The sequence below is a fragment of the Diadema setosum genome, chromosome 16 (assembly GCF_964275005.1).
Source record: "Diadema setosum chromosome 16, eeDiaSeto1, whole genome shotgun sequence".
Classification (NCBI taxonomy): Eukaryota; Metazoa; Echinodermata; class Echinoidea; order Diadematoida; family Diadematidae; genus Diadema; species Diadema setosum.
This window is the reverse complement of record NC_092700.1, coordinates 9,200,929-9,228,829: the sequence shown is the minus strand read 5'-3', so window position 1 is coordinate 9,228,829 and position 27,901 is coordinate 9,200,929. Positions and strand designations below refer to the sequence as shown.

At 38.7% G+C, this 27,901-nt stretch overlaps 1 protein-coding gene across 1 annotated transcript; it reads right to left on the bottom strand.

The window, feature by feature from the left end:
- Positions 1–1,623: 1,623 nt before the first annotated feature.
- On the bottom strand, positions 1,624–25,919 carry LOC140240059 (uncharacterized). The gene is made up of 7 exons (XM_072319868.1): positions 25,866–25,919; positions 11,205–11,465; positions 10,289–10,585; positions 8,384–9,042; positions 6,010–6,238; positions 3,550–3,693; positions 1,624–2,145 (listed from the first exon to the last, which is right to left on the bottom strand). The coding sequence occupies exons 2-7, from the start codon at positions 11,368–11,370 to the stop codon at positions 1,853–1,855; spliced, it is 1,788 nt and encodes a 595-aa protein (XP_072175969.1). The 5' UTR covers positions 11,371–11,465; positions 25,866–25,919; the 3' UTR covers positions 1,624–1,852.
- Between the last annotated feature and the right edge of the window lie 1,982 nt (positions 25,920–27,901).

Sequence of the window (27,901 nt, the reverse complement as noted above, 5' to 3'; positions counted from 1 at the left end):
CAAAGACAAATCTAAAGGACAAAGAGGTGATGCCTGAAAAAAGGTAAACGTTGAGAAAGGAGAAGTGGAAGTAAAGTGTTAGCTTTTGGAGTTATAACACAAGAAAACAAAATCACTATACCTAGAAATTTGTATTACAGAAATGATAATTCTACCGTGAATGAATAATTATTGAGGTATGAAATTGATTCTTGAGCAAAAATTGTAGTTCGAGTAATACACTGCGAGATTTTTTTTTTTTTGTTTGTTTTACCTTGTTGAATAATCTTTAAAAAAAATGTAGAGAAGAACTCCGTCTAAGATCGTTAGACAATGAATCCCATAGCTCAGGTCTATTTTTTTCCGCCATGTTAAGTTTAAATTGTCCACTTTACCCATTGCACACACATACACACACATTCACCAATGTGACTGAGGAAATATAAATACCACTCCAAGGAGGTAACATTGGTCTCTCCAAAGAATTTGACTTTGAAAAACTGCGAGGAATTATTCCTTACAACTTCTTGAAGGTAATTCCAGCTACGAGGTGTTTTCCTTCCATATATACACAGATTGGCTTGATTTCGTTTTTGCTTGTATAAGATATTACATTATTTTACTCCCTTACTTTTGACATATTACACACTATTCGGAAAGATGTCAATTTATGAAAAAAAAAATTGCCATCACTCATGATTGCATGCCTTTAAATGTAACAAATAAAGATTGATCCATCGATGGCATCATTACTAATCATCTAGTATGGTTGTCCCCATAAATCGAATCTGACTACAGAGCAAAGTTCCGAAACATAATTATTACTCCATCTGAGACTACACACTGCCACGACTGACGTTAACTCAACCTTTTTCAGAACAACAACAACAAACAAACAAATGAACTCGGCAATGAAACAACAATAATACGTTAGGAATAATTTGTGGGTTGTGAGCTGATGAAATCATTAACCTGGTAATTTAAATTTAAAGGGATGGTACAGGTTCGGCTGAGATGGGGCAACAGATTTCCAACGTTTTTTGATGATGTTTTGAGATAATGAGAAATATGCAAAAAAGAGGCATTAAAAGTTAACTTGATAAAAACTGGCTTTGAAATGGCTGAGATATCCAAATAGGATCGCTGCGCTCTACTTTGTTTTTTGATATCTCAGCAATTTCAAAACCAATCTTCATTAAATGAATTTCGAATTCCTCTCAGAATTGTACTCTCTTTAACATTACATAAAGTGGGTTCTAAGTATCTCAAACAAAGATGAATCTCAACCAATACTTTACCATCGCTTTAAAGGGGAAGGCTAGTAACTGATCAGTGGGAATCAGTGGAAATGCTGGGAGATGATTGTTCCAATCCTTATGGGATTCATTCAAGAGTTCACTGTATGTCTATTTTTGTGTGAAAATGATTTGCTTCAGAACAGTCTCATATTCAAGTAATGTGCAGATTAATGCTCCGTCACTGACCAGGGACGCTAACCTGGAAGCATTAAACTGCACATTACTTGAATATGAGACCATTCTGAAGCAAATCATTTTCACACAAAAATAGACATACAGTGAACTCTTGAATGAATCCCATAAGGATTGGAACAATCATCTCCCAGCATTTCCACTGATTCCCACTGATCAGTTACTAGCCTTCCCCTTTAAACCATGTGATTAATATGCGAAATGTAGAATATATATATTATAAAAATATAAGCTGAGAATGAAATAACATAAGTTAGTCCGATTAGTAACTCTTTGCGTTGTATTTTGTTCTTCATACTTCATTCTTCATCAGCATTAATTGATCATGGCCACGTAAAATGAAGTTCAATGAACTTGTAGTATGAAATCTAGATATTAACATGCTACACGCTGGTAATTCTCTCTATTACGAGACATTTCCATTCACCAGTCGCGCTGCCACTTTTTAACCCAGACACATCAACATGAAAAAGATCAGGATTAACAGATTTCTCAACGTTCCTCTGATCAGTCGTTGAATATCGGCGACCAACTCGTTCGAACAAGATGAATCGATCCCTGGCAAAGACTCTCTGGTACACAAGGGAAAGGCCAAAAAGAGCCGTGGAGGCAAGGAAGACTCCAACATTCCCGTAATACGCCATTTGGTAGGTGCCAGTCTTGTCAACACTCTCACCTGAAAGATTTCGCACATGAACCAAGGTTAGAATGATAAAATACCATGATTGAGTAGAATATTGAGATTCAATTTTACTTTGCAAACGTAGATACAATGTACGTGTATTTACATACCTGTATAGATGTCCACCTGGTGGGGTGTAAGTGTATTTCCAATTGTCCACCCTTTGCATGTAATTGTTATCGATTAGCCAGCTCGTAATTAGTTCATGTAGACATTGGTACAAATGGCCATTCTTTGTTTTCAGTTAGTTAAGCACTTCGCTCGTTTTTAAGGCATGCATAATGAATAAGTTTGCCGACGCAACAATGTTTTGTGTTTTTTTTTATGGAATTCGTGTTCAAACAAAGAATGAACTTGCGCTTAGACCAGGTAATCAGAATAGTCCGCTAGTTGACATTTTAGCAGGCGTCCATTTCATTATTTTGTATTGAATGCAATAATAACCTTTTCTTCTTCTTCTTCTTTATATTGCCAAATACCAAGCTTGCTGTCAGGTTGATGCACTAGCAAGCACCACTTAGATGCGGATGACGAGAACAATCATAATATAGCAGATGCTTGGCTCAGTAAATTAACAAACCAAGCTACCTGTTGGTATAAATGAACCTGTTCTTCTCACGCGCAAAAAGGAATTGCGAACTGCTCTATACTACTATTATTTTGCACGCAAGAATTATGATTATAAATATTAGTATATAGTTTACTTTTCTTTCGGACCATTTCAGGTGGCAATGCGTGTACAACGCCACATTCATTAGGGCGAAAGGGTCATATGGCGAGGTTTCATTCGTCAATGAAGGCACCTTGTCACCTGCTCTTTCATTTTGTGCTGTATTTAGAAACCACTCTATGAAATGGTAAAGAGCATACAATTCTAAGGGGAATCAACAGTTTATTTGATAAAAGAGATATCTAAGAATAAAGTAAAACAAAGCGATCCTAATAAAAGTCGTGGCCTGTCAGTTTTATCAAGATCGCTTTTGTTTTGACATCTCGGCCATTTTAAGACAAATTTTCGCCAAATAAACGTTAAATACTTTTTGAAGTTACATGTTCTTTAATATTCCATACGAGGTTTTTCATTATCTCTCTCTCTCACACACACACACACACACACACAAATATTCGTGGGAAAATGAGCAAAAAAAAAAAATAGGCTTCCATCGGGATTCGAACCCGAGACCTCCGGAATGCTACCCCGGCACTCTACCGACTGAGCTATTGAAAGCCCTAATTCAGTGTTCGTCCCAAAAAAAGAACCTAAATTCTCAAACCTGATGTTAGGTCTTGACCAAAATTATACGATCCCTTTAGCAAAGTAGCCTCCTTTTCAGCTTTCCAACTACAACTTGAATATTGGTTTCTTTGACATATAAGGTGAAGATAATCGTCGTTTACCGAATACCGCTCCTAGTGTTCCACCAACGCCGAAGGATACGACCATTCCTGCCCAGAAATGGAGGCGGTACTCGTCCCTGAAGATCTCCTCACCAAGAGAATGTGATAGGGAGTCGACAGAAGCTAGTACGAATAACCCCTGCACTGTTACAAAGATACAGAGATACATAGATAGGTGGATAAAGGATAGATTAAAAAGGAAAGATTAGTAGGTAGATTGAAAGTAAGAGGGAGTCAGAGATCGAGGGAAAGAGACAAAGTGGGATTAATAATTATTCTTTAGATCTCAGTCCGTTCTTCTCTATGTGTGTTTATTTGCATTTGTCTGTCTGTGTGGTTGTATTATGTTAGCCTCTTTGGGGTCTTGTGAATAAGATTTCATAAAACCAGGATACTGATGATAGTTCATGACTTTTTAAAATACATTTGGGTATCGCACAGCTGTTGTTCTTGTTTTTTGCACGCATAAACAAATATAATTATATGTGATCCTGCACCACAAAACCAATAAAAAGTCGCAAGACATAGAACTTTAGTTAAGGACAGATTCTGGAAAAGCAGACTTTCAGCTCTGAAATGACGTATCAATCAATTCAATTCAATTCATAACCAGTCTAGATATTGCACATACTCTGGAAAAGTGTATGCTGAGAAAAGGGCTCTGAGGTAAAAGTTTTATTCCAGCGCTTAATCCTCCAAAGCCTCGCTCTACATATTGAATGGGACAAAACATAGTATGTAAAACTCCACAGCAACAATGAAGGGATTGTAAGATTATGCTGATTTTAGGCAAACTCTACAGGGCCTAAACACATTCTACTCATGACTAATTGAAACTTTCAAAGCATCAGAATCATTCTTTCAAATGTTTTTAGAGTTGGCAGTGAATAATGTGAAAGGTTTTCAAGAAATGAATAGGGAAATGTAAGACTTACCTTATCACACGACTCGGAAAAAAAAAAAACGTTCTATGAAAACTGCTTAAAACACAATTTCCAATTCGTTTTATGATCGCACACTTTAGAATTACTCATTCAGAAAATATTTTCAAAAAAGCTAAAAATCGAGTAAGTTGACCCATTTTACCTTTTTTTTTAGTCATCACGCAAAATCAGGGTATGCGACTTTTTGTTGGGTTTGTGATGCACGGTGACATTCTGTATAGCAATCACATCTTCATTCGCTGATTCAATACTAGTCAAGAAAGCTAATGTACGAACAGCATTGGCAAAAATTAACTTGCTAATCAAGCTTTATGGAGTTTCAGATGCAACGTCACACAAATTGATTTACCTCATATCAAGCACTGAATGAAACATTCTGTTCTACTGAATTCATGTACGAATTGCATTACTTACACATCTCAATAATTACTGCAGTGTCTCTATCTCTTCGTCTCTATGTTAAAAGCATACTTTCAAACTCAAGTTTATAGTGTGTGATAGCCACAATCATGTGAGAGACTGGAATTAATGTCCTATCTTATTATATGCTACCGTCTAAAATTGAAATTGCAATTTCAATGTTTCGAATGTTTCACTTGTCGAACATTTGGCAAATGTTATATTATCAAATTATCACATTTAACAATTAAGATATTGCATATAATTTACAGTATACATTTTATATTCTAGCTGAAAATAATGACATGTTACTCCCAACATTTTGAGCGTTGAAATTACCTTTGGAAAGGTTTAACAAGGAGTGATAACATATTAAAATGTAAAATTTACCATTCAATTGTTTACAGTATAAAATTGCAATCGATATATTCGCATAGCGCCCAGTTTAATGCTTTATTTTGAAAACAATGAACCTGACACTTGTAATTTCGCAAATCAAATTACCTATTTCAATCAGGTGGATTAAAATCCTTTTCGGGCTGTATGCTGTTAATCTTTTATCCACGACCTTGAACATGCATTTCTCAAATAAATGTCCAGGCCAAAGTGACAGTCTCTATTTAAAAGCAACATTCGTTGTTTCTCGGTATCGCCAATGTGAAAAAAAAAAAAAAAAATCTGCGCCTGTTGAAGAGCGTCGCCACAGATGCACTGTGTGATTATTCAGGAGCATTGTCGCTTCCAATTGTCTTGCGATTCAATGTAATTTTTGTCTGCTTTCCTTTCGTTATTGCTTTTTTTTTCCCGTCAGAATGAAGCTTCAACAACTAAACTTTTATATTAAACGTCTTAATTTTACTTATCTCCGGTCACTATATAGTGCCATGGTTCGCTTTACTGTGAGGCTTCAATGTGGTGGTCATAATTCGTGATGGGAAGCGAAGAAATCTCCAGTAAAAGATACTCCCGGATAAAGACATATCGTCATCTGAATGCCTTTGCAGCCAAAAGTGGGTGCCACTTTGTCACCTTAGCTATCCCATAATGCATCTCAAAACGCTCTTCGCCCCACGGCATCTTGGCATTGGCGATACCGAGAATTCAGTGTTTTCTGCACCTGCTGCCAGAAAGAATATGTAGGGCTCCGATGGCGCGATGAGAGCCATCACGAACATGAGCAGGGCGCCAACGCAGTTTGCCGCCATGATGATAAAGAGTTTTGGAATCGGCAGACGATCGGTGATGACGCCTAGTGCGATCTTCCCGATCACCTCCGTCAAGCCCATGGTCGCCATAACCAGAGTTGCCGTCTTCTTAGAGAATCCCGACGAAATCGTCATGTTGACCTGCAATGTGAAAAGTTATGAACTCACAAGAATCAGGATGTAGAAGAAGACTGCGCAACGGATTTAAGTTGAGGAAAGATGTAGTGAGATCAAACCGGGTATTTGTGTGTGTGTGTGTGTGTGTGTGTGTGATTTTTTTTTTGTGTAAATGATTGAGTATTAATCGTTCTCTAACGATGATATGTTAAAGGGTGTGTACAGTTCTGGTCGAGGTGAAGATTTAGCTTTTAACGTTTTGTGAGATATACAGAAACCACTCTATGAGATGTCAAAGAGCATGCAGTTCTAAGGGATATCAAAAGTTTATTCGATGAAAATCGGTTTTGAAATGGCTGAGATATCCAAAAACAAAATGAAACAAAGAGATACTAATAAAGTTGGGGCATGTCGCCTTTTATTATTAACACTTTTTTGGATATCTCAGCCATTTGAAAACCAATTTTCATCAAATAAACGTTGAATTCATCTTAAAATTACATGCTCTTTCATATTTCATAAGAGGCTTTTCATTATCTCACTTAGGAATGTTCAAAACATGAATCCCTACCTCAACCAGTACTGTACAGTCCCTTTAAACAAACAAAACTATCAAAATACATCTTTGATCGAATTTTGTGCACAATTCAATGACACACAGATTCTAAGATGATATCACTGCCTGTTTTGGTTTATTTAAATTTGTATTTTTCCTTTCCTTTGTTTGGTTCATCTAGACATTAAAGGACAACTTCACCTTCATAGACATAGACCTTCATAGACCTTCATAGTGGGTTGAGTGAATGCAGCAATATTAGTAGAGCTCATCATTGAGAGTATGAGGAAAATCGGACAATCCGTTCAAAAGTTATGAATTTTTGAAGTTTCTGCTCACTCAAGGCTGGATGAGAAGACTACTATAGCTTGTGATGTCACATGAGTACAACAGTATAAAGAAAGAATTAAAAAAAAGTTCAACATATTTTCACTTTTCTTGCATAACAAAAGAACACTTGACTTCTCTCTTTCAGAAGGCAGGGGGAATAATATTACCCTTAACATATGTCAGTAACAAGTCGAAGAAATGTGCACTTTATTAAAAATGTAAAGTTTTGTGAAATTCTCTTTTTATTTTCTTTATATGGTTGTACGCATATGACATCATACACTGTAGTAGTCTTCTCATTCAGCAGTGACTACGCAAATACTTTAAAAATTCATAACTTTTGAACGGATTGTCCGATTTTCTCCAAACTTTCACTGATATGTTCTACTAATATTGCTGCATTCACTCAATCCACATGTCTATGAAGGCGGACTTGTCCTTCAATCTAATTATTGATTTTAATGTGAAGTGAACCAAAACATTATAAGTGGAGCTTATTTGGTATGTCACGCTGAGTTTCAATAATTTTTGTTTAATTTGGCGTCCCATACAGAAAAAAAAAAAATGATAAAGATGTTCTTGAGAGACCAGTCTTAAGATGTACAAACAACTAGCTGCAGAAAACTTCTTTCACGATTGGTCAGTAACTAGATTGAGAGCACCTGGTAACATTTTATTTTTCCGGGGTGGGGGTGGTATTGTACGACAGATTGTTTGATGTCTTCCGAGCACTCGCAGCAGTTAAAAGCGAACCTGACAAGAACCTGGAGCGGTCGTGACTGGTCGTAACTGAACACGGTCAAAGTCCACACGCGACTAGATGGGACTGATTCACTCGCATTCACTCCAGCTGCTGTGCGATTGTCACACGATTGTGGCACATCGTTACATGACTTGATGCGACAGTTCCAACAAATAGATAATTGTGTTTTGTCATAACCTTTTCAAAAGACTTCTACATCCTTTTTCCATCTCAAAAGTATAATAAACAAAAACAAAAAACCGCCTAATATACGATGTTTTGTGAGCTTGCTTTTAGCGCCAGGCGTCTTTTTGATCAAATGCGACCTGATGAGATCGAGAGCCTGTTGCAGCCTGTCACAAGCGATCAAGCACCTAGTGTGACATAGGCTTTACAACTATAGAATGGTAATATAATGTGCAAAAGAAGGGAATTATATAGTATATACAGTGTGTATACACAGGAAAAGAGCTTGTGTTATCTAGTAAATGGGATAATGAGATTTTGTTCGAATTTATCAATAAGTCAAAATTCGGTATACCGTGCTGAAGTAGGCAAATGACATAGCTACAGCCACAGCTAAGAAGCCCAGCTGTATCAGCCACATTTCCGGCATTCTCAGGATCCCGAGACCATGAAGCCAAGTGCGGGATTTCACAGTCTGTTCATCAGTGTAACCCTTCAAAGAGCCGGATGACGAAGACCCGATAACTTTGTGAAGTCCCTGTGTGGTACGTTCAAAATGGCGGGGTTCATCAACAGCTTCGAGAACAGAACCATTGCCCTGGAGTTCAGGTTTATGACTGTCTTTGGAACTTTTCCGCTGGACCGAGATCTCTGTAGCTGTGTCATTTTCGAATAACGTCCTCGATTTACAGCTTCCATTTCTGTTGCTAGAAGCATTACAATCGCTGTCGGATAATAACCTCGCTCTCGGCTCAGTTTTCTGTTGAACCACAGTGTTACAGCCTCTGCCCTTTGGATTATCGCTGGCGAATTGTATGTCTTCAGGGACGGAACCATCTTTAGGTCCATAGAATACAGGACTAGAAAGCTGACATGGTTCACTGGGGGCGGGAGTGAACGTAGCGACACAGAAACATCCGGCCATGGCAAGAATTCCTGACATGACTCTCATCATTACGCGCCAACCGAACCGATTGATGAGAGCGTAAACGACTGGGTTGAAGACCAATACACCTGCAGAAATATAAAATAGAAAATAAATAAATACAAAAAAAAAAAATCAATACAAACTTCGGAAACAGACGCACAAATTCAATAACAAGATTTTAACAGTTACGTAATTATGACTTTTTTGTTACCTGCCTTTATGGCATGTATAGACATGTTTTCAATGATTCTATTTTGTTTTTGTTTTTTGTGACAAGAACTCTTTGCACAATACAAATATGAATTAAAGAGATTAATACCCCTCCCATCCTCATACACTCCTGTGCTGCTCCGCTGCTGATAAAAATCATGAGCGAATAATCAAAGGTTAGCGCAACAACATTGTTTCCCGCTTAACCTAAAAAGTATGTCTCCCAACATTTACTCAATGTTTCGTAACTTCCTGTACCCTAGAGAAGCATTTCATTCCCCAAGTTTGTTATTTATCCCTTGATTATAGGGCAACAATTCACTGCTACAATGGCAAGGCACTTTATGTTGCTCGTAAGAAATGTCCTGCACAACTTCGCTCCAATTTCGACAAATGTAACAATTTGATTTGAACCGGTTCCAAATTTCAGAGGATGTTCCACTTGCGAGATCTTTTGTTTGGCTAATTTGGAGGCTATAATGTATTGCAAGCACGGCAACGAACTTTCGCTCTTCCTGGGGGGAAAAAACATGAAAATTATATCACAATCACCACGTGTGCTTTTTTTCATTTTTCATTTTTCTTTTTTTTTTTGTTGTCTGGATTCAGAATTTTTCTGACTTGGGACAATGATTGATGAGCTCTGGTGAGGGCAACGCACTTTCGGGAAGTTTTAGAAAACGTATATTGCTCAACTTTAAATGGAATTTTTCATGCTTGCCAAGTTTCCTATGAATCGCAATAGTTCGATCTGCAAGAATTTTACCTGGCTTTAGGACTACAGCTGTATAATGTGCTGCTACCATGGCACTGTATTTTCCGCTTGTGCTGTAAAAGAAAATGTGTCTCACACATAGCATTATGTTGCGAATATCATGTACGCCAAATTTCGTTCCATATCGCTTGAAATCTGGGGAAGTACATAGTTTGATCCGCAATCTTTGCAAGAGACTCATGAACCTCATGACAACTTCGAGTAAGAGCGATATAGGAGAATGCAACGAACTCCAGGAATATTGTTTATATCGTAAAATGAAAATGTGCAATATACATAATCATAAAATAATTACGCTTATGTTATATGGTTTTTACTGACTACATTTGTAAATTTTTAAACTTTACCGATATTAACACCGGCTGACACCAAGCCAATTGCCATTGAGCGATGTTTATTCGGAAAGTAGGACATTGGACAGTTGATCACACAGCACAGAATGGCGCTACATCCTACTCCGTAGAGGCAGCTGTAGGAAAGGAACATTAGGGAAATACTTGGTGCAAACGAAGTCGTAATCGAGGCAACGACGCAGAGGGTAACGCCCAGGAAGACGGCACGACGGTATCCTATTTTCGTAGTCAGCGGTGAGGTGAGCAGGCACGCTACCATTGACATCCCATACGAAGTGGTCCCAACATAGCCTGAAAAGATATCACAGGGTAAAGGCCTTCAAATAGCAACAATACGCATTACATGAACAAATTTTACAAGATTGGCAAAGGAATTGTGTCCAACTATGTAACACTTACTGTTTCGAACGATTCTGATTAATCATTGCGCAAAGTCAATTTCCTTGTCGCTTTAAATCGCAGTAAATATTACTTTTAACATATAATATAAACATTATTATGCAATAATATGCATACGGTAAACAAACATAGGGTGGCAAGTGTTTTGCCGCCCCCTTAACCCCTTGTCTAAACTGCTCTTTTAAATGTTCTATCAATTATTGCGGGATTTCCAATCAGGGCAAAAAAGAAAATGTTTTTTTTTTTTTTTTTTCAAGCTACATGCTCAAGAACACACAGTTAGATTAGCTATCATGCCGATGAGAATGAGAAGAATTCTACCCGTTACCACGACACCGAGAAGTTGTACAACTTCGGGCTATAACTTCACATATCTCTACACAACTGGGCCTCTTGTCATTTGCCTTTTCCCTCGCCATCTTTTAACTTACTTAAGCATTTAAGAAAACACACACACCCAAATGACAAAAGACAAGCTCGCCTCTAGCTACAGTGATAAGGAATACCCTACCCGTTTCGGTAACCCCGCTGTCGAATTCGTCGATAAGGGCGACCATGAGGAGACCAAAGGAGTACAGGATGCCATAGGTGACGGCGCAGAGTATGGATGAGGCGAAGACCACCACCCAACCCCACCTGGCCTTGACAGCGGTCCTCCATGTGGTAAAGCAGCCCATGGTTTCCGGTCTACCAGCTACCGCTCTGTAACTTGGTTGTCTTCCGTATGATCATCCTTAAACGACTATTTCTCCGTCCGCCACATAGCACTTGGCTGTTCACACAGAAACAAGGTGAGGAAACATTTTATCCAGCGAAAATGTCATTCATTTAACATGTTAAGTACATCAGTAAATAATACTAATGATACTAATAATTACAATGATGGTAGTGATAATGATAATGATAATGATAATGATAATGATAATGATAAGGGTAATAACTATATAGCACAGAGCATTTGCCCCTTGCCACTCTGCATAAGTGATTGGAGGGCATGGATATTCCCAACATACAGACATCCGTATACGCAGAAAACGCTCACGAGACCAACATTACGCAAAAGAGGCTCTCGAGATCGACACTGGGCAAAGAAGGCCCTCGAGACCGACAGGATGAACAGCGTCATCTATAGACCAAATAACTGTATAGGGTGTCCAGATACTGGTATTAAGCTAAGGAAGATATAAGGAGAGATGGCAAGGAGAGCTGCTGGGCTGCTACTTCGTCAGTTGCCCTCCCTCAACCCCTGAAATGTTCAAGTTATCAAATAATGTTTGCGTATTGTGTTTATGAAAAAAAATGCCACCAGATCTTTCCACATTAATAAAAAAAAAAAATACCCAAACACCCTTCTTTTTTGCATTTTAAATCTCTGACCTGTTTTCCGTACTCTTTCTCCCCCCCCCCCAAAAAAAAAAAGAAAGAAATCTGCCTATTTTCATGGTTAGGCCTATTTTATTCTAGTGGGATCATCGAAAAAAAAATGTGACTGGTAGAGGCATTTTACAGAGTAAAAGTTGGATATCGCACCTTACCCTTTCTTTGGGCATGGGTTGATTAGAGGGGAAAAAAAAAAACAACGTTTAGTTACAATCTCTCGCTCGATAGTGTGGCGAAATTGCACCTGCAAGTAGGCCTATAAATTATAATTTTCACCTTCATGGAACACCCTGTACAGGTTCATATCTGTACTAGTCTAGTAATTGACATGTTTTCTAGATGGCGCTGTTCATCCCGTCGGTCGTTGCTTGAGCATTCTTTGGGCTACGCCTTGTTAGTGCAGTGTGGTCGATCTTACGAGCTTTCTTTGCCCAGTGTCGGTCTCGTGAGATTTTTCTGCTCAGTGTCGAACTCGAGTCATGGGCTCGTGAGCTGACAGGTTAGGTCTATATCTTGGGCTGTAGGCTTATGAGTCATGGACTTTTTTTTCAAGTCGGTCTCGTGGATCGGTATGACTCATCGTCATGGGTGTCGATCTCGTGTGATGACCTGGCTGAACAAGGCAGCGGACCGCCACACGCGATCGACCGTGTGGTAGGCCTTATACATGTACGTTGTAAATGGACCGATGGCATGAAACGAGAGGCTGGATCACAAGGCTAGCTAGCCGGCCGGCCGGCCACACGCGTGTTAACCCGAGTTTATACACGCGAGATAGGCATACTGTGGTGAGACCTTAGTAAAATGCTAGTTTACCGGTATTACATTAGAGCTCTGGCAGATCTCTAAACATGTCATAGGCCAAGGACTTCGTAGGGGGTGCCTAGTTCTAGCCTGATAAAGCCCAGCAGAACGCGGCACGGTATTATTCGACACAGACACCCAATAGCAATGCAATGCAATGCAATGCAGACAATAGAATCTAGGCCTACGTGTAACGTAGATCTAGGGCCTCAACTATATACCACCATTTACGGATGAAAATAACCCAAGGCTAGATTGTAGAACAGCTCTATCAATGTAGGGTAGAGTCTGAGGTCGATCTAGGCCTTTAAATAGGTGTAACGAAGTTAGTTAGGGGAGAGTCGGAGAACTGTTAGATGTCTACTTGAATATTACTAGATCTATGCATTCTAGGTTCTATACTTCTCATTTCGGGACAGAGTTTTTATAGCTTACCTTGATAATTTCATTATGCAGTTAATAGGCCTAATCGTTTGGCTTGACCTTCTAGCAGCAGCTCCTGCAGAGACTCCAACCCCAAGCACGTTCTGATCTGGAGATTCTCCCGCCTGAAACCCCTAGCAAACGGGAGACTCCAAGTTGATGTGCGCGAAGCGCGAAGTTCCTTGCGGCCGGGGTCTAGGGCCCTCTTAAGGGCCCTGGAAGCTCTAGGGTTCTGGATGCTCTCTCGTCCCTCGTGCTATCTATAAGGCCAAAAAAAAAAAAAAATTGTTGTATTGGCGTAACCCGCCCGACCCTAAAAATTCCGCCGACCCTATGTTTTTTTTTATTATTTTTTTTTTTTTGCTATCGATATCAAGCATCTTGTTGACTGCGATCGTGATCGCAAAAAACCCGGAAGTGGAAACGGCTCTGGGGATATCGGATATACGAAGGAGCGATCTCGCTAGCGCCTCGCATAGCCTCGCTTGATCAGTACGTCATCTGTTTCCAACACGGACGCGTACTCTATCAAGATTTATATAGTGTATGCTTTTGAGCATTCAGACTGCAATGTATTGTGCACAGTTTTGCCATAGGTTTCTTGTGTGGAGAACTTACACGAATCTGTATATGTGGGACTGTAATAGAGATCGCCGTGTGCGATGAAAAGATCGTACATATGGGTCAATTTGCATCTATCTTATCTAAGTCAAAATAGTAAAATATGAAGTGAAAACATTCAGGATAGGGATTTCAACATCTTTAAATTCTGTGAAGGGGTATAATTTGAGTAATATCGGCCTCATAAATGATTTGTAGAATAGATGAACACAGCACATACGGTGCAGCAGTTGTAACTGTTTACTGAGCACGAGTTTTACACGTAAAATGCAGGTAGCAAAAAAAAAAAAAAATAATAAAAATAAAAATCCGCCCGACCGACCCTATTTGAAAATCTCATGTTACGCCAATACAACCTTTTTTTTTTTTTTTTTTTTTCTGGCCTACGACTTATTTTTCCAACACACGATCGCAATAAGTCAGAAATAAGTAAGATATTATTAGTTCTCTTTCCCCCAAGAAGAGTGCAGGTCACGATGGATTTTCTAATAATCTCATGAAATGTATTATAAATGAAATTCTTTCACCATTAGTCCATATTTTGAATTTGTCTTTACTTACTGGCATTGTGCCCGCTCAAATGAAAATTGTCAAAGTTTTACCAATCTATAAGAAGGGTAGAGAGGATGAGTTGGGAAATTATCGACCAATATCATTACTGTCTTCTTTTTCTAAAATACTTGAGAAGGTGGTTTATAATCGTTTACTTAAATTCTTAAATGAATGTGATATTTTAGCTGATAATCAATTCGGATTCCGGAAAAAACATGCAACCACTCATGCTATATTATTATTTGTAGAGAAAGTTGCGAAAGCTATAGACTCAAAGTCGCATACAGTCGGCTTGTTTCTGGACTATACTCCAAGGCCTTTGACACAATAGACCACGAAATACTTTTGTACAAATCAAATCATTACGGCATTCGTGGAAAGGCCTTGGAGTGGTTCAGAAGTTATCTTACCGAAAGAACTCAGTTTGTTACTGTTAATAACCACGACTCAGAAATAGGTTCGATTTGCTGTGGCGTTCCACAGGGCTCCCTCTTAGGTCCTCTTTTATCTATTCTTTATATTAATGACTTCCGCAACTCATCCTCTCTGCTGTCTTTTCTTCTGTTTGCGGATGACACAAGTCTTTCTTATTCTCACTCAGATCCTTATGTGTTGCTTGATTCTGTGAATAACGAACTGCAACTGGTATTTGAATGGATACAGGCGAATAAAATATCGCTCAATATAAACAAGACTAATTATATGGTTTTTAGTAATACAATAAAGTTTCTTCCAGGCTCAGTATTAGTGAATGGTTTGCAGTTAAATCAAATAGATTCAACAAAATTTTTAGGTATTTATATTGATAGTAATCTTTCTTGGAAGGTTCATGTTGATTATTTATGTAAGTTGTTGTGTAAAAACGTTGGAGTTATTCACAAATTGAAGTACCTCTTCCCCAAGCCAATATTGCATTCCCTCTATTCAACTCTATTATTACCTTACTTAAATTACGGAATATTGGCCTGGGGTAATTTCTCTAAGACTAAAATCGATTCGTTATTTTTTATTCAGAAAAAGGCCTTGCGGATTATAAATCGTGCACATTTTTTGGATCATACAGATGAATTGTTTGCTTCCAGTAAATTACTAAAAGTTTCTGATTTGTATTTGTATCACGTTGGAATTTGTATGTATAAGTTGAGCATTGGCGATCTTCCTAGTTTATTTTCCTCAATGTTTGTTAAAAACAGTGAAATTCATAATTACCCTACAAGACAAAGTGGATCATATCACTTTTCTCCCGTTCGTACAGTTCCAGCCCTTAAGACAATTAATTCTACCGGTCCCTCTTTCTGGAATGAGTTAGATTCTGTTCGGCTGCAATCAAGTTCTTTAAGTTCCTTTAAGCAAAATCTAAAAGCCAATTTTTTTAAATCTTATGTATAGTTACTTGCTGTGACCATTTTGATATATCTGTTCTTATTCTCAATGATGCCTCGCTCGGGTGTCTTCATTTGACTTCATTTGACCACATTTCTTTGACCAATAGTGCAATTTTATGGAGCGTTGAATCCCTGAGTTTTACCTTGACCATCATAAACTATTTTGTACATTCTGTAGAGTTTATTATTATCTCGACATACCGATTTTCGCTTGTGTTTCGTCATCTTTCGTAATTTAGCATGTTGTACTAAACGCTTATATTGTTTCTTTGGAACCTACATCCTACAAGCATTGCTTTTTAGTAGGTTCCTTATATTTACACATAATTTTATTACGTGTCCTTGTACATTTGTGAAATTATGTCTAAAATTGAATGTTGTGTTATACATATTTTACTCCGAAATCAAATGGAACATGAAGCCTGAATATGGAATGTGGAATATGGAACTTGAATTAAAAAAAAAAAAAAAAAAAAAAAAATCCTTTCCAACGGGAGACACAGAGCCAGGGCGGGAGAAATCAAATGTCAAGCGGGAGAACGGGAGATTTTACAAAAATGGGCTTTCAGAGGGAGATCTCCCGTCGACGAAAGCGGGAGAGTTGGAGTTTCTGCTCCTGATACAAAGCTCGGCCTATAGATCTACTTTGAGAAGCGCTAAGCTAGGAATAACGCTACGCGAAATGCGATGGATGCGCACCGCGGTTGTACACACAACTTCACAAGCAACACGGTACTTGCCGGTAGACGCCTAAGTATTCGATTACCGGTAAAGTCACACTCATGCGGACGTGTGTGGCTGATACACTGCCAATTACAAGTGTATGGATTTAGGTGGATTCATTGAGAGAAAGGTTTTCGGAGAGGGAGAGTTTCTTCTTCCACTGAGCGCATAGCCTTTAGACAATGCGGTCTGGGCTTAAATCCACTGTGTGTTTGAATCGAGACTAATTGCAATACGGGGAGCGGTTGCGGGACGTCCCCGTATGCGAATATTCGCGTCCCGCAACGAACAGCCGGTCGCGGGAGGGGCTGACCACTGAACTCGTGTCGGTGCAGCTGTAACGAACACTGCGTTAGTCTATTTTCAGACACTGCCGAGAGGCAAGCAGCGTGCGGGCGCGACGCCTTGTCCAAAGGCTACTGAGCGCACAGTACATGCACTGTAGTAGGATTTTTGCTGTCGTTGTTGTTTATTCGTGTTCCAGTATGGTATTGGAAAAATTTAAGCCAAATTGGGAAGCTTTTTTATTGGCCTAATTACCGTGATCATGTAATCAGCATACCATCAATTATGCATGACACGTAAAATGTTGCTCATTTTGATTCAGGAAGCCTCGAAAGGCATGAATAAAGCAAACCGTTATCTTCTCTGAAGAAAATCCGGTTTTGTTTTTTGGGGGTTTTTTTAACATCATTTTATATTTTCAAATAACGCGAGGGTTTTGAATAGCATTTGTAAGCATAAAAAGTTAATGTGAATATGTTTACATTTCTGTCAGACTGCTCGATCTACCATGCAGTACCTATTAAGCATGACCTAGACAATATGCTCGAAGAGGTGTTAAGTACTATTATGTACAGGCCTCATATGAATCTTGGTTACCACGCACCTTTGCAACCTTGGACAGTTATTTTAATTAGCATGACATGAAATATATTGAACATTTTAGTACAGAAAACCTGATACTTTCTATGACTAAGAAACAGCCCAGCAAACACGTTTTCAGAACGTTTCCTAAACGTTTTTTTTTTTTTTTTTTGTCAAGTTCTGTGCGTCTTCGTTTAAAATGGACGTTTTTAAAACGTACATACAACGTCAAAAGTTGGGACTTAATAGCATTTACCGCAAAGCACAGGTTTTTGGAAAACGATTTAAAGACGTCAATGGACGTTACAAAAACGTTTTTATTATGCCTGCTACGTTTTCGTCCTTTATAAACGTCCACAAAACATTTGTATTAGGTTTGCTACGTCGACTTCGTCTTTAATGAACGTTTAAAAAACGTTTTTATTTGGTCCGCTATTATACGTGTTCGTCATTGGTTTCTTTATCATGAATGTTCATGCCTATTTATGAATATTCAAATAAGAAAACATAAGATTTAAAAACTAGTGGAAAAAGATAAAAGACATTGAAATCTAAAGATTTATGCTGGTTTCAAACTTTCTGTATTAGAAATAAACTTACCAACGTTATTGCTCAGTTATTCACAATTTCGAATTGTGTTATGAAGAGGTATTTTCATATGTAAATAGGCCTAATTAAGGTGTTTGTGATTTAATTTTAGTAACCATGTCTTCATGCACTACAACATTTTGCTGGTATATAAAAGAATGTGACACAGATTCATCAACCAGCAGTCCATGGACCACCTGCTTCAATATGTAAAGGACACAAACCAGTATTTCACAATTTGATATCTCTTCCCTTTTATCTATATGCCACTACCTACATTAATTATACCTAGGTATGATGTTTGCAGAGGTCTCAAACGACTGCAAGGGAGAACTCCATACGCATGTCATGTAGCATCGATATACTCAATACGCCTTTGTTCTATTCCGATACCCACCGTCATAATTATTCAACGCCATCCTTAGTTCTATATCTCTATTCTTTCTCTTCTTCTACACTTATCTGCATATTTCTCTCAGGTTAGCATTATCAATGGCACGTGACCGACGGTAACGCTTATTGTTATCCATTTTTACATCCCATGCATGTAATCTTGGTAACGGGCTGACCCTATGTCAGAGAGAGGAGCTCAGCACCTTCCACCCCCCTAGCTGTCTGTCTTCTCGTTCTGTCTTCACCCTTTCCGCTATTCTTCTATCAACACTTCTCTTCCACGATGTCTCTGCCTACTAGGCTAATAATAATTAACACCTAGGCCGATAAGACAACTAGAGGCGCCTGACCCCGGGAAAGGCCAAGACATCACCGGCGTCGGCGGGCGGGTCCTATACCTGCTTTGCCGACGGGAACGGCGTAACCCTGTATTTCTCTCGATGCAGGAGTAGGCAGATGACATCATTTCCGGAACCCTGTCCCCTTTCCTTCCGATGTATATATATCATTGTAAATATAAAAATAAATGTAATTAGGTTTTTTGTAAATAATCTAAAGTATTTTGGGTTTTTATAATAAATTTAAGGCATATCTGAATAATTATATTTTTTGGAGCAAATTGCCCACCCGGCAGAGAGCTCCACAATCCAAAAGAACAACAACAACATTCATCAATTGGGAATAGGATGAATAGATAGGTATATAAATAGGTGGTAGGACGTTAGGACAGGTTAGGATAGGATTATATATGATTAGGATTAGGGTACATTAATCCCAGATTGTGCGTGTACAATCTCATGTCTATTTTTTTTTTTTTTTGAATACCCAATAGAAAATAAGCATTGGACGTTCTTTTAAAGGTTTTGTGGACGTTCTAGAGGGATATGAAAGGTTCTCTAAACGTTCTGGAACGGGTCATAAGACTTTTTAAACGTTCTTAAAACGCTTTTTGAACGTTCTAGATGGTTTTCAAAGGTTTTCTGGACGTACGCAGAACGTCCACAGAACGTTTTGAATATTCTAAAAAGGCTTACTGACGTCTATAACGTCCAAAAGGTTTTCTGCAGGTCCTTCAAAATTCCGAAAGGTTTTTTATTGTTTTTTCCCGTTTAAAAAACGTTTTTAGAACGTCCATTTGAAGCGTTTTACAAAAAGACGTCCAAATAACGAACTTGTAACGTTTCAAGAACGTTCAGAAAACGTCCAAATGTTAGCTGGGAGTACATGTACTGTAGTTATAACACTATTCTCTATCAAGTGACGTTTAGCATAAAATGCTAGTTTGCATACTATGAACAACAGGAAGATGGTAGATGGTCTTAACCCTATAACTCAGGAAACCTGAAGACAAGGACAGCACAACCTTTGAAGGGGTTTTCTATGACGAGGAGAGTGTCTATGACACTATAGTATTCTTGAGTTATGCAATTGCAAGGGCACATAAATTGCACGATGAGCTAATTGGCGTACGTAAAGCATGGACGGTACTATAATACAATGCGCATGATATGGAAAAAAGTGTTATCATTTTTTTTTGGGGGGGGGGGGGCGGGGGGGGGAGGGCTCACGTTCTAGATAAGTATAGCTTTGTTACCATCTTGGCAATCTATCATGACAATTTTATGACAATAAATTCTAAACCAAGCTAGGTTACAAAGTAAGCAAATAAGCCTTTATACTATAGGCATTCTAGGTGTAACAAAAACATTCCCACTTTTGATCTATAATGGCCACTTATTTTGTCTCCTTTAATAGTTCGACAACTAATACATCAGAAAACACTGGATGGTCTTGTCATTGATAGGAGTAATAGCTGAACGTAGGCCTTCAATTTAGTTGGAGCTGATTTGAATATGAGGACATGAATCAGTTTTGTTAAATCCATTATTAACTTCCAGATTTTGGTCAAATTTGAACCCTCAAAATTGAACTTTACACAAGAACCAATGATGTTTATGTGAGTGTGTGCTTACAATGACCCTGAACAGTAGACATGAATACCACGAATACCATCTTTTCAGAGCTCTGCTAACTAAGCTTTTGGACTCTTTCTCCAAGACACCGTATGAATGTTCTATTAATGATTCATGATGATAGAGTGTATAGGGTGGATTGCATGCACAGAAAACAACAACAACAACACATGTTAATTTTCATGTGCTTAAATACACTATACATTTCAGGATGAATAAAGACTAGCTGTGATAGTGGATTTTATCGTGAATATGTAAGAGAGCATTGCAATCCTGGCCACTGTCCAGGACCATTGTCAGGGTGTTAACCACACACTCCCAATTAATCTGCAAAATTACAATTTTGTACTGAAGGCTGAAAACAGAGCAAAATCTGAAAACTAACTTAAAAATAATTCTTGAATTTCATGAAACTGATTTATGCTATCATTTTCTAAATTTCCACCTAGAAAATTGTATACTATTTAGCTATTGCTAAAGAGTATTAAAGATCAAAAGTGGGAAATGTTTTGTTGTTGTTGTTGTTTGTTTGTTTGTTTGTTTTTTCTTTTGTTGTTGTTTTGTTGTTGTTTTTTTGTTCGTTTTTTGGGGTAACACCTAGCCTGACCAGACCGCTGTGCGAAGCACAGCAGTCTGACATAATCATACTAGTGTTTAAACGTTGTAAACGACCGTCGCTTTTGACGGCAAAATCACATAAAATGTCTTTTATTTTGTTTGATTTTAACAGTAAGATGATTTTTACCACTCGCCTACATCGTATTTTGCTGATGGTTGAGTTGAATTTGGTGTTTTGTTGGTATCCAAACCTTATTGTTGAATTGTTCGGGGTAGATTGTGCGATGATTCACATAATCAACGAACTACCACGAACGCTCAACCGGAAGTACCATGGTAGCATTTTACGTACGCCCGTGCGTTTTGTGTGTTACGTAAAGCTTGTCGTCTGCTACCTACATGTATTTCCGCGCGTGCTGCTCTCATGATTTGACCTTGCATGGGTCACTTCCGCTCCGACAAGGTCATGAACTTTTCCGACTCGCTACGTTGTAGTATTGTATACGAGAGTGATTGCCATTCAAATAACACGCAGAAGAATATTGAAGATGAGGAGTGAAGCAATACGGACGCTTACAGACCTGATTTTAATCACGGATTTCGGTGGGTTTTTGACGTAATTTAAATTTAAAAAAAAAAAATCGCATACCGATTATTGAATGAATATCATAGACTATGGGGATTCCTTATATTATAGTTTTTTTACAATTAATAAAGATATTCATGAAGGAAACGTACACCCACCGCTGAAAATGACAACGTCTACGAATAGGCTAGACGTGCAGCCGCTGTCGCTTCGCGACAGCGGCTGCGTGTAGTTAGGTTAACACCTAGTACAATACATAGACTTCATTGTCACTGTTTATCTAGAGATGTAAAAACGATGGTTCGGAATCAATTATTGTATGATGCAAACGGTGTTCCAAGGGCCCTCATCTGGGGGAGGGATACCCCTGCCCCTTCCAACACATTCCTGCGGTCGGTCTCTTCCTTTAGATATTAGAGTTTCCTACAATTTGATCAGTAAATTAAACAGTAACGCAACAGTTACAGAATTCAATAGTGTGGGAGGTTTGTTTGTTTGTTTGTTTGCTTGTTTGTTCGTTTGTTCCGTCTTAGTTTAACTTACTAAGCAAATGTATCGCCTTACTTAATCATTAAACAAATTTAAAAAAAAAATATGTTACTCACTGCATCAGATCCCTGACTTCCAATTCTAAAAGTCCAGCTCTCACATGGGCGGGGAGGAGATATCCCTTATATTAATACCATAATTCTATATCCTTGACATTTCGCTGAATCTTCCCGCCTCGCTCATCTTCCCGAAAGATTAAACATAATTCTTACCCCCAGGCCCCCACCTTCCCAGCGAATAAAAAAAAAAGGGGGGGGGTGTGCAGTCCCGGTGGCGTTGCTATAGACCCTAAACCCGGTCTTTCTCTTCACTCCGTCAGAAGGTCCAATGTGAATTCTGACCCTCCTCTCTCTCTCTCTCTCTCTCTCTCTCCTTCTCCATGGTGGGGGGGGGGGGGGGGGGATGCTGGTTTACGTGCCGAGTATGGGGTATCCTCTGTTGGTGTATGCATACTTAATTTCCTCATTTTGCTTATTATGTTAAGTGAGCAATTGCATTACTTACGCAATAAGAAACGGTGTCATCTTGAAAGGCAATCCTCGTCAAAGAAAATCCTTGGAAGAGTTTTACGAAATTCCGACACTTTGCTGACGCCCAATTAGGCTACGAAATGTGATAACAAAATACAATTGTTTCACTATAGGGCCTACATCATTATGCCTTTTAGTTCATTATGTCGTATTACTGTATTAACGACACTCGTCTTATCTGTGCCTTCAGGCTTTGTATATAGATTTATATTTAAAAAAATGATACATAAATCATTAGACTGATAAGATGAACATGCTTAGTAGGATTCTACAGATAATTTGTGAAATTGTCGTTATTATGGTGTAATCAAGCTTAATTTTCTTCAATGCCCATCTAAAAGAAAAGACGAATCAGCAAAAACAAGAAAACAAAACTTGACATGCTTGACCTCAAATACTTTTCCAGGTCATATACATAGTACTAAAGTATTTGATGTTTAGTATTTTGGGACGGAAGCGCCCGTCGATTCTTGATATTTCTCGAAAGATTCCTAACAGTTCATCCATATTTGAATTTATCGCAATAATAATAATAATAATTATGATAATAATGTCGGCTTACTCAACTCTCGTATACATCCTTGGCTTATACACTAGCAATATCTATTACACGAGCTCGGGATACGCCAAATGGTAGAATACACTGGAGGGAAGGGTGGAATAACTACGTTACAGCAAACAAAACAAAGTTCAACCAATAAATTCTGATTTGTGCAACCGATAAACCATTATCAACGTGTATTAATACTTCAGCCTGTCATTTGCCCTTAACACATATCGGCCATCAAAATTCAGAGTGGTGATCTTACACAGTATCATAATAGGCCCTACCTAAAAGTGGAATTTTGATGCTGATTATCGGTGTGACGCCAGTGAATTGACTATGATTGAGACCACAGATATACAGTCATACTTGCATTAACTGCAGAGAGCTTAATTAAAGCCTGTTATAAGTGTTAAGGGGAATTCCAGACGATTTTCATAATTTCACATCATAAATAAATCGACACCTATATGAATAGGTTTGTAGAATTTATTGTGATCCTTGAGCAGAGAAACCAATACTTTAAAGAACCTTAAACAAATTACACTGAACAATGATGATGACATAGGAGGCTCACACATTCCAGAAATGTAGTGCTATAGCCATTAGAATACTACTTGCCAAGTTCATCTGCGTGTGTCTAATCTATGCGTACCTTCTTCTTTTGGGATAAATGCTTCCTTGAGTTCCATCTCATGCATTCTTATGGTAAGGCTAACATGTCATCATCCTTGTTCATTGCAACTTGATATAACTTTTGAAAATATTCTTATTCTTCATCCCAATCACCATAAATTCTGAAGCTCTGTACTCAGTATGACTAATTTATGCTTGTTTAAAAGGTAAAAGTCTGGAAATGATCGGAGTGGTCTCGTTCAATGCGATACTAAGGATTGGCATGGTCTCGTGTCAAGCCATTTGCGACGTACAATTGTGAATTATTGAGACTCCTTCCATTCAAGTAGGCCTACTTTATTTGTTCAGAGTGCAAACAGTAGATGCTTTAATATTTGGTTCATGCAAATAAAGTGGAACTGGATTGCATGCAACAGCAATGTGTTAACATTCGTATGACTGCATTAGTTTCAACACAAGTGAAATTATTCGCTTGTGCAAGTCTGCAAGGCATAAGTAATCTTCAAATGGTATATAAAGCAAAAAAAAAAAAAAAAAGCTGCTTAATCACGATAATTCACACATTCGATATGTTTGTGATTGAGAGGCAAGCAACGGGGCCCAGGGCACTAGCGTTTACCCGAGTGTCAAAAATCCCCCTTCCACGTGCCTTTGCAGACATTAGCCTACCATAAGAAGAGCTATACGTATAGCAAACTTTTGGCGGGCTTTGTTCATGTTGTTAGGGCTCCCAGGGGTTAAGGTGCCCATTTATTACTATTTAAAATGGCGATAATAGCATCAACCATAAAAGAAATAATAAATGGGTTTTCTGTTGGGCTTCATGATGATTACCGCACTGCCTTCAATTCTTTGGCACTATGTATGTATTCAGTATGTATAACGCGAGGGTTTGGATTAGAGTAGCCAATGTTTGTTAGTGATACATACATGTTATTGTTAGTATTCACACAGCAAGGAGTTATTAATAAAACAGAGAAGACAATTTGCTAAACATTCCGTATGAAGAATCAACAACAGAAAGCCAAGGAGGGATATTGCCCACTTGCGGTACCTAATTGACCTATGCTGTGTTGGTCTTCAAAGTAGGCCTATACCTACACATGTAGCTGAGTTTTTATCGCTATGTCACAAATACCATTAAGAACTGCTACGAACGCCGTACGAACCATTTCGTAGGATCTTCTTAAGAAGGCCGTACGAAACCAACGTTCGTAGACCGTTCGTAGACAGTTCGTAATTTCGTAGCCTTGTCGAAAGGTAACTCCTTATACACTGTCCATGCATAAAGCCTTTCCCCGCAGTATACGTGTTGTAATCTGTATTATACTGTGCAGGAGTTTTCAATGGCGGATCCAGGGAAGATCCCCCTTTATGTTTTATTTTTTTAAGACGCCGCGCCCCCAATTTTGTCTGAGGCACCCCCTCTTAACAGAATTATTGGATCCGCTCCTGGTTCTTGGTTTGGGTGCATACACACGGTAATGTCAAAAAAGGCCTCGCAGTCCTCCAAAAGATGCCAGGGTGTGTGCGCATTTAACATCGATCGCTTGGATTATTTACTGACAACAATAAAAATGCATACTCACCTGACGTACTTGAATGGTTTTCACAAAACCAAGTTTATCGTTCTGAGATACGTATCATTGCACACACTAGATATCAAATCACGAGTAAATACAAAAACCTTATCAAGTAATTTTAGAAAACGATGTAAATAACGATTTGGCCAACTTCCCAGTTCATCCTTTCTACCCTTCTCTGATGGCTCGCCTTCAGACTAACCCAGGTTAACTAAGATGACTTTAGTATGTTTATTTCAAGAAATTGCAAAATCTTACCATCTTTTAAGTTGCGTAAGCGGTGTTTTTAAGTGCTCATTCGAAGAATCAAAATGTTTAAAATTGGAAACAGGAAATATTGTTATTGATATTATTAACCGAATGTTTCAAAATATCAATCCACGAAGAGATGTAAATGAACTACATCATAGGCTGCAGCTATATTCTACGTTAAGTGAAAGAGTGAAAACGTTATAACCCGAGCTTGTCATGACTAACCTGTCCACTAAGATCTCACCACTTCTGTACTGTGAGACGTCCCCTCATCTTCACATCCTACATGGAAGCCTGCCCCAAATACATCAACGCCTGAATGGCTGCATGACGTACCCGAACAGAGTGCAGTCGATCGAGCACGCACACACGAAATATACTAGTAATGGAGAGTGTGTAGATCCAGTACGCACTAGTGCACCGTCGGTTTTCGATAAATGAAGGTCAAGTCGTTCAACGTCCCATCCCCACGGGGCGAACCATTGCTTACACACACCACACACACACTCATGCAGGCTATCGTATGCTGGTAGCGCCAATATTGCACATTGCAATTGATGTGCAAAGTCAGGGTTACCTACAGGTCACGTAGTCAGCTAGCCTTCGACCAGTATTTCTGTTATTGTCGTTGTTATCGTTTATTTCTAGATTTCATTTCCATGTGGTTTAGTTACCTTGACAGGTAGCTCTCATATACAAAAAATACAAAAGTTTTCCCGCACTTGACGCTTACTCTGTCACTATGATTGTATGTGGTGTGTGTTTATGCATATATTATAATAATAAATGCATGGCCGTATGCAGGACATAAGGGGGGGGGGCAGTAATAAAATGCTGAATTGGGAATGGGCGAGAGACGCGCTAGTCAGGTGATTGTGAGCCATATTCATGACCGGCACAACGGGGGGGGGGGGGGGGGCACTTTTTTCTTTTCTTTTGTTTGTTTGTTTTGTTTTGTTTCTTTGCTTGCTTGTCAGTTGAAATTGAAATCAAGAAATAGCACCGAAAAAGTCAATATAAACTGACTTTAAAAACGTGGCGCCGACCGTGTTTTTTTTCTAATTTTCTTTTTTTTTCAGTTACTATTCGATCTGTACGCATCAAGTTTAGTGATGGTGCGATACCAAAAGCCGGAGAGAGAGAGAGAGAGAGAGAGAGAAATAATAGTCCAGGGGCCCGTTTCGTAAAACTTGTCATTGACAAATTGTCATAGATGTGACAAGCTACTGAAATCCTTGCATCTGATTGGCTGAGAGCAAACTTGTCATAGAAATGTAGCAGTTGTCACTGATGACAAGTTTTATGAAACGGGGCCCCAGATCTCCCGATTGACTGCCCTCAGATGACAGCAGAGGTGTAAAAAAGTTCACGGGTATTATTTTATACAGGCTCGCTTGAGATTCCGTGGCAATATCATATAATAGCTGCCTGCTGAGAAAAATCGGTCTGGGGGGGTCTTCCGACTCATCCCTAACCCTAACCCTAATTTTTACACTTACCTGTAACCAGTATTTAGACGGGGGGGGGGGGGGGGGGAGTAATCGCCCTGATACGGGTCTAGACTAGGGACATGCAAGCAAAGCATAAGGGAGTTAATGGTTAGCGCATGACCCCTACACCACAGACTTTCAAATAACATGGAAAGGACATGTGACAGAGCATTTTTTGTTGAAGCATGCCACCTTTGTAATCAATGTCAATGAAATGCGTGTGCAGCTTTTGTTAAACATAATTGATGAATCACTTTCTCCTTGTGCGTTCTAACAAGGTGAAACACACAACTTAACATTCCAAATCCTCATTTGCCTGAGGATTCTTTTCGTTTAAAAGTCAATGGCAAATACACAAATATTCTCATTTGACCTTTATTTTGCACGTGCGCAAATCGCAACCGTGAACTCCCTTATTGCAGCAACCATGCTGGCGGAAGTGTGGGAGGTAAAAATGCAACGATCAGGTGCACAGTTCTGGTGGAATGTTTGGAAATTGCAAATTAGAAAAGTGCGGAAAACAACTATTTCTCAAGGGGGAAAAAATCAGAGCTGTCTCAACCTATATGAGTTTTAACTCTGATTCTCATCCATTAGTCCATACACTGTAAATGTGACATCAGCAAGATGTTGGTCTATCACTGTGGTTTTCTGTTTCATTCAAGGTTGGAAAGCAAATAAGAAATGATTTTGTTACTTTCTGTATGAACTTTTATTATTACACGGTCGTTGTCGTGAATACGCTGCATTGCGAAGGTTGGCCCGATTCGA

Bases quoted from the DNA above. Each gene is read 5' to 3' on its own strand.
- LOC140240059 (XM_072319868.1), bottom strand. From the start codon at position 11,370: ATGGGCTGCTTTACCACATGGAGGACCGCTGTCAAGGCCAGGTGGGGT. The intron at 10,586-11,204 runs GTAGGGTATTCC...ATATCTTTTCAG, and splicing joins CAGCGGGGTTACCGAAACGG to GCTATGTTGGGACCACTTCG. The intron at 3,694-6,009 runs GTGCAGAAAACA...TCTTTGTAACAG, and splicing joins CATATTCTTTCTGGCAGCAG to TGCAGGGGTTATTCGTACTA.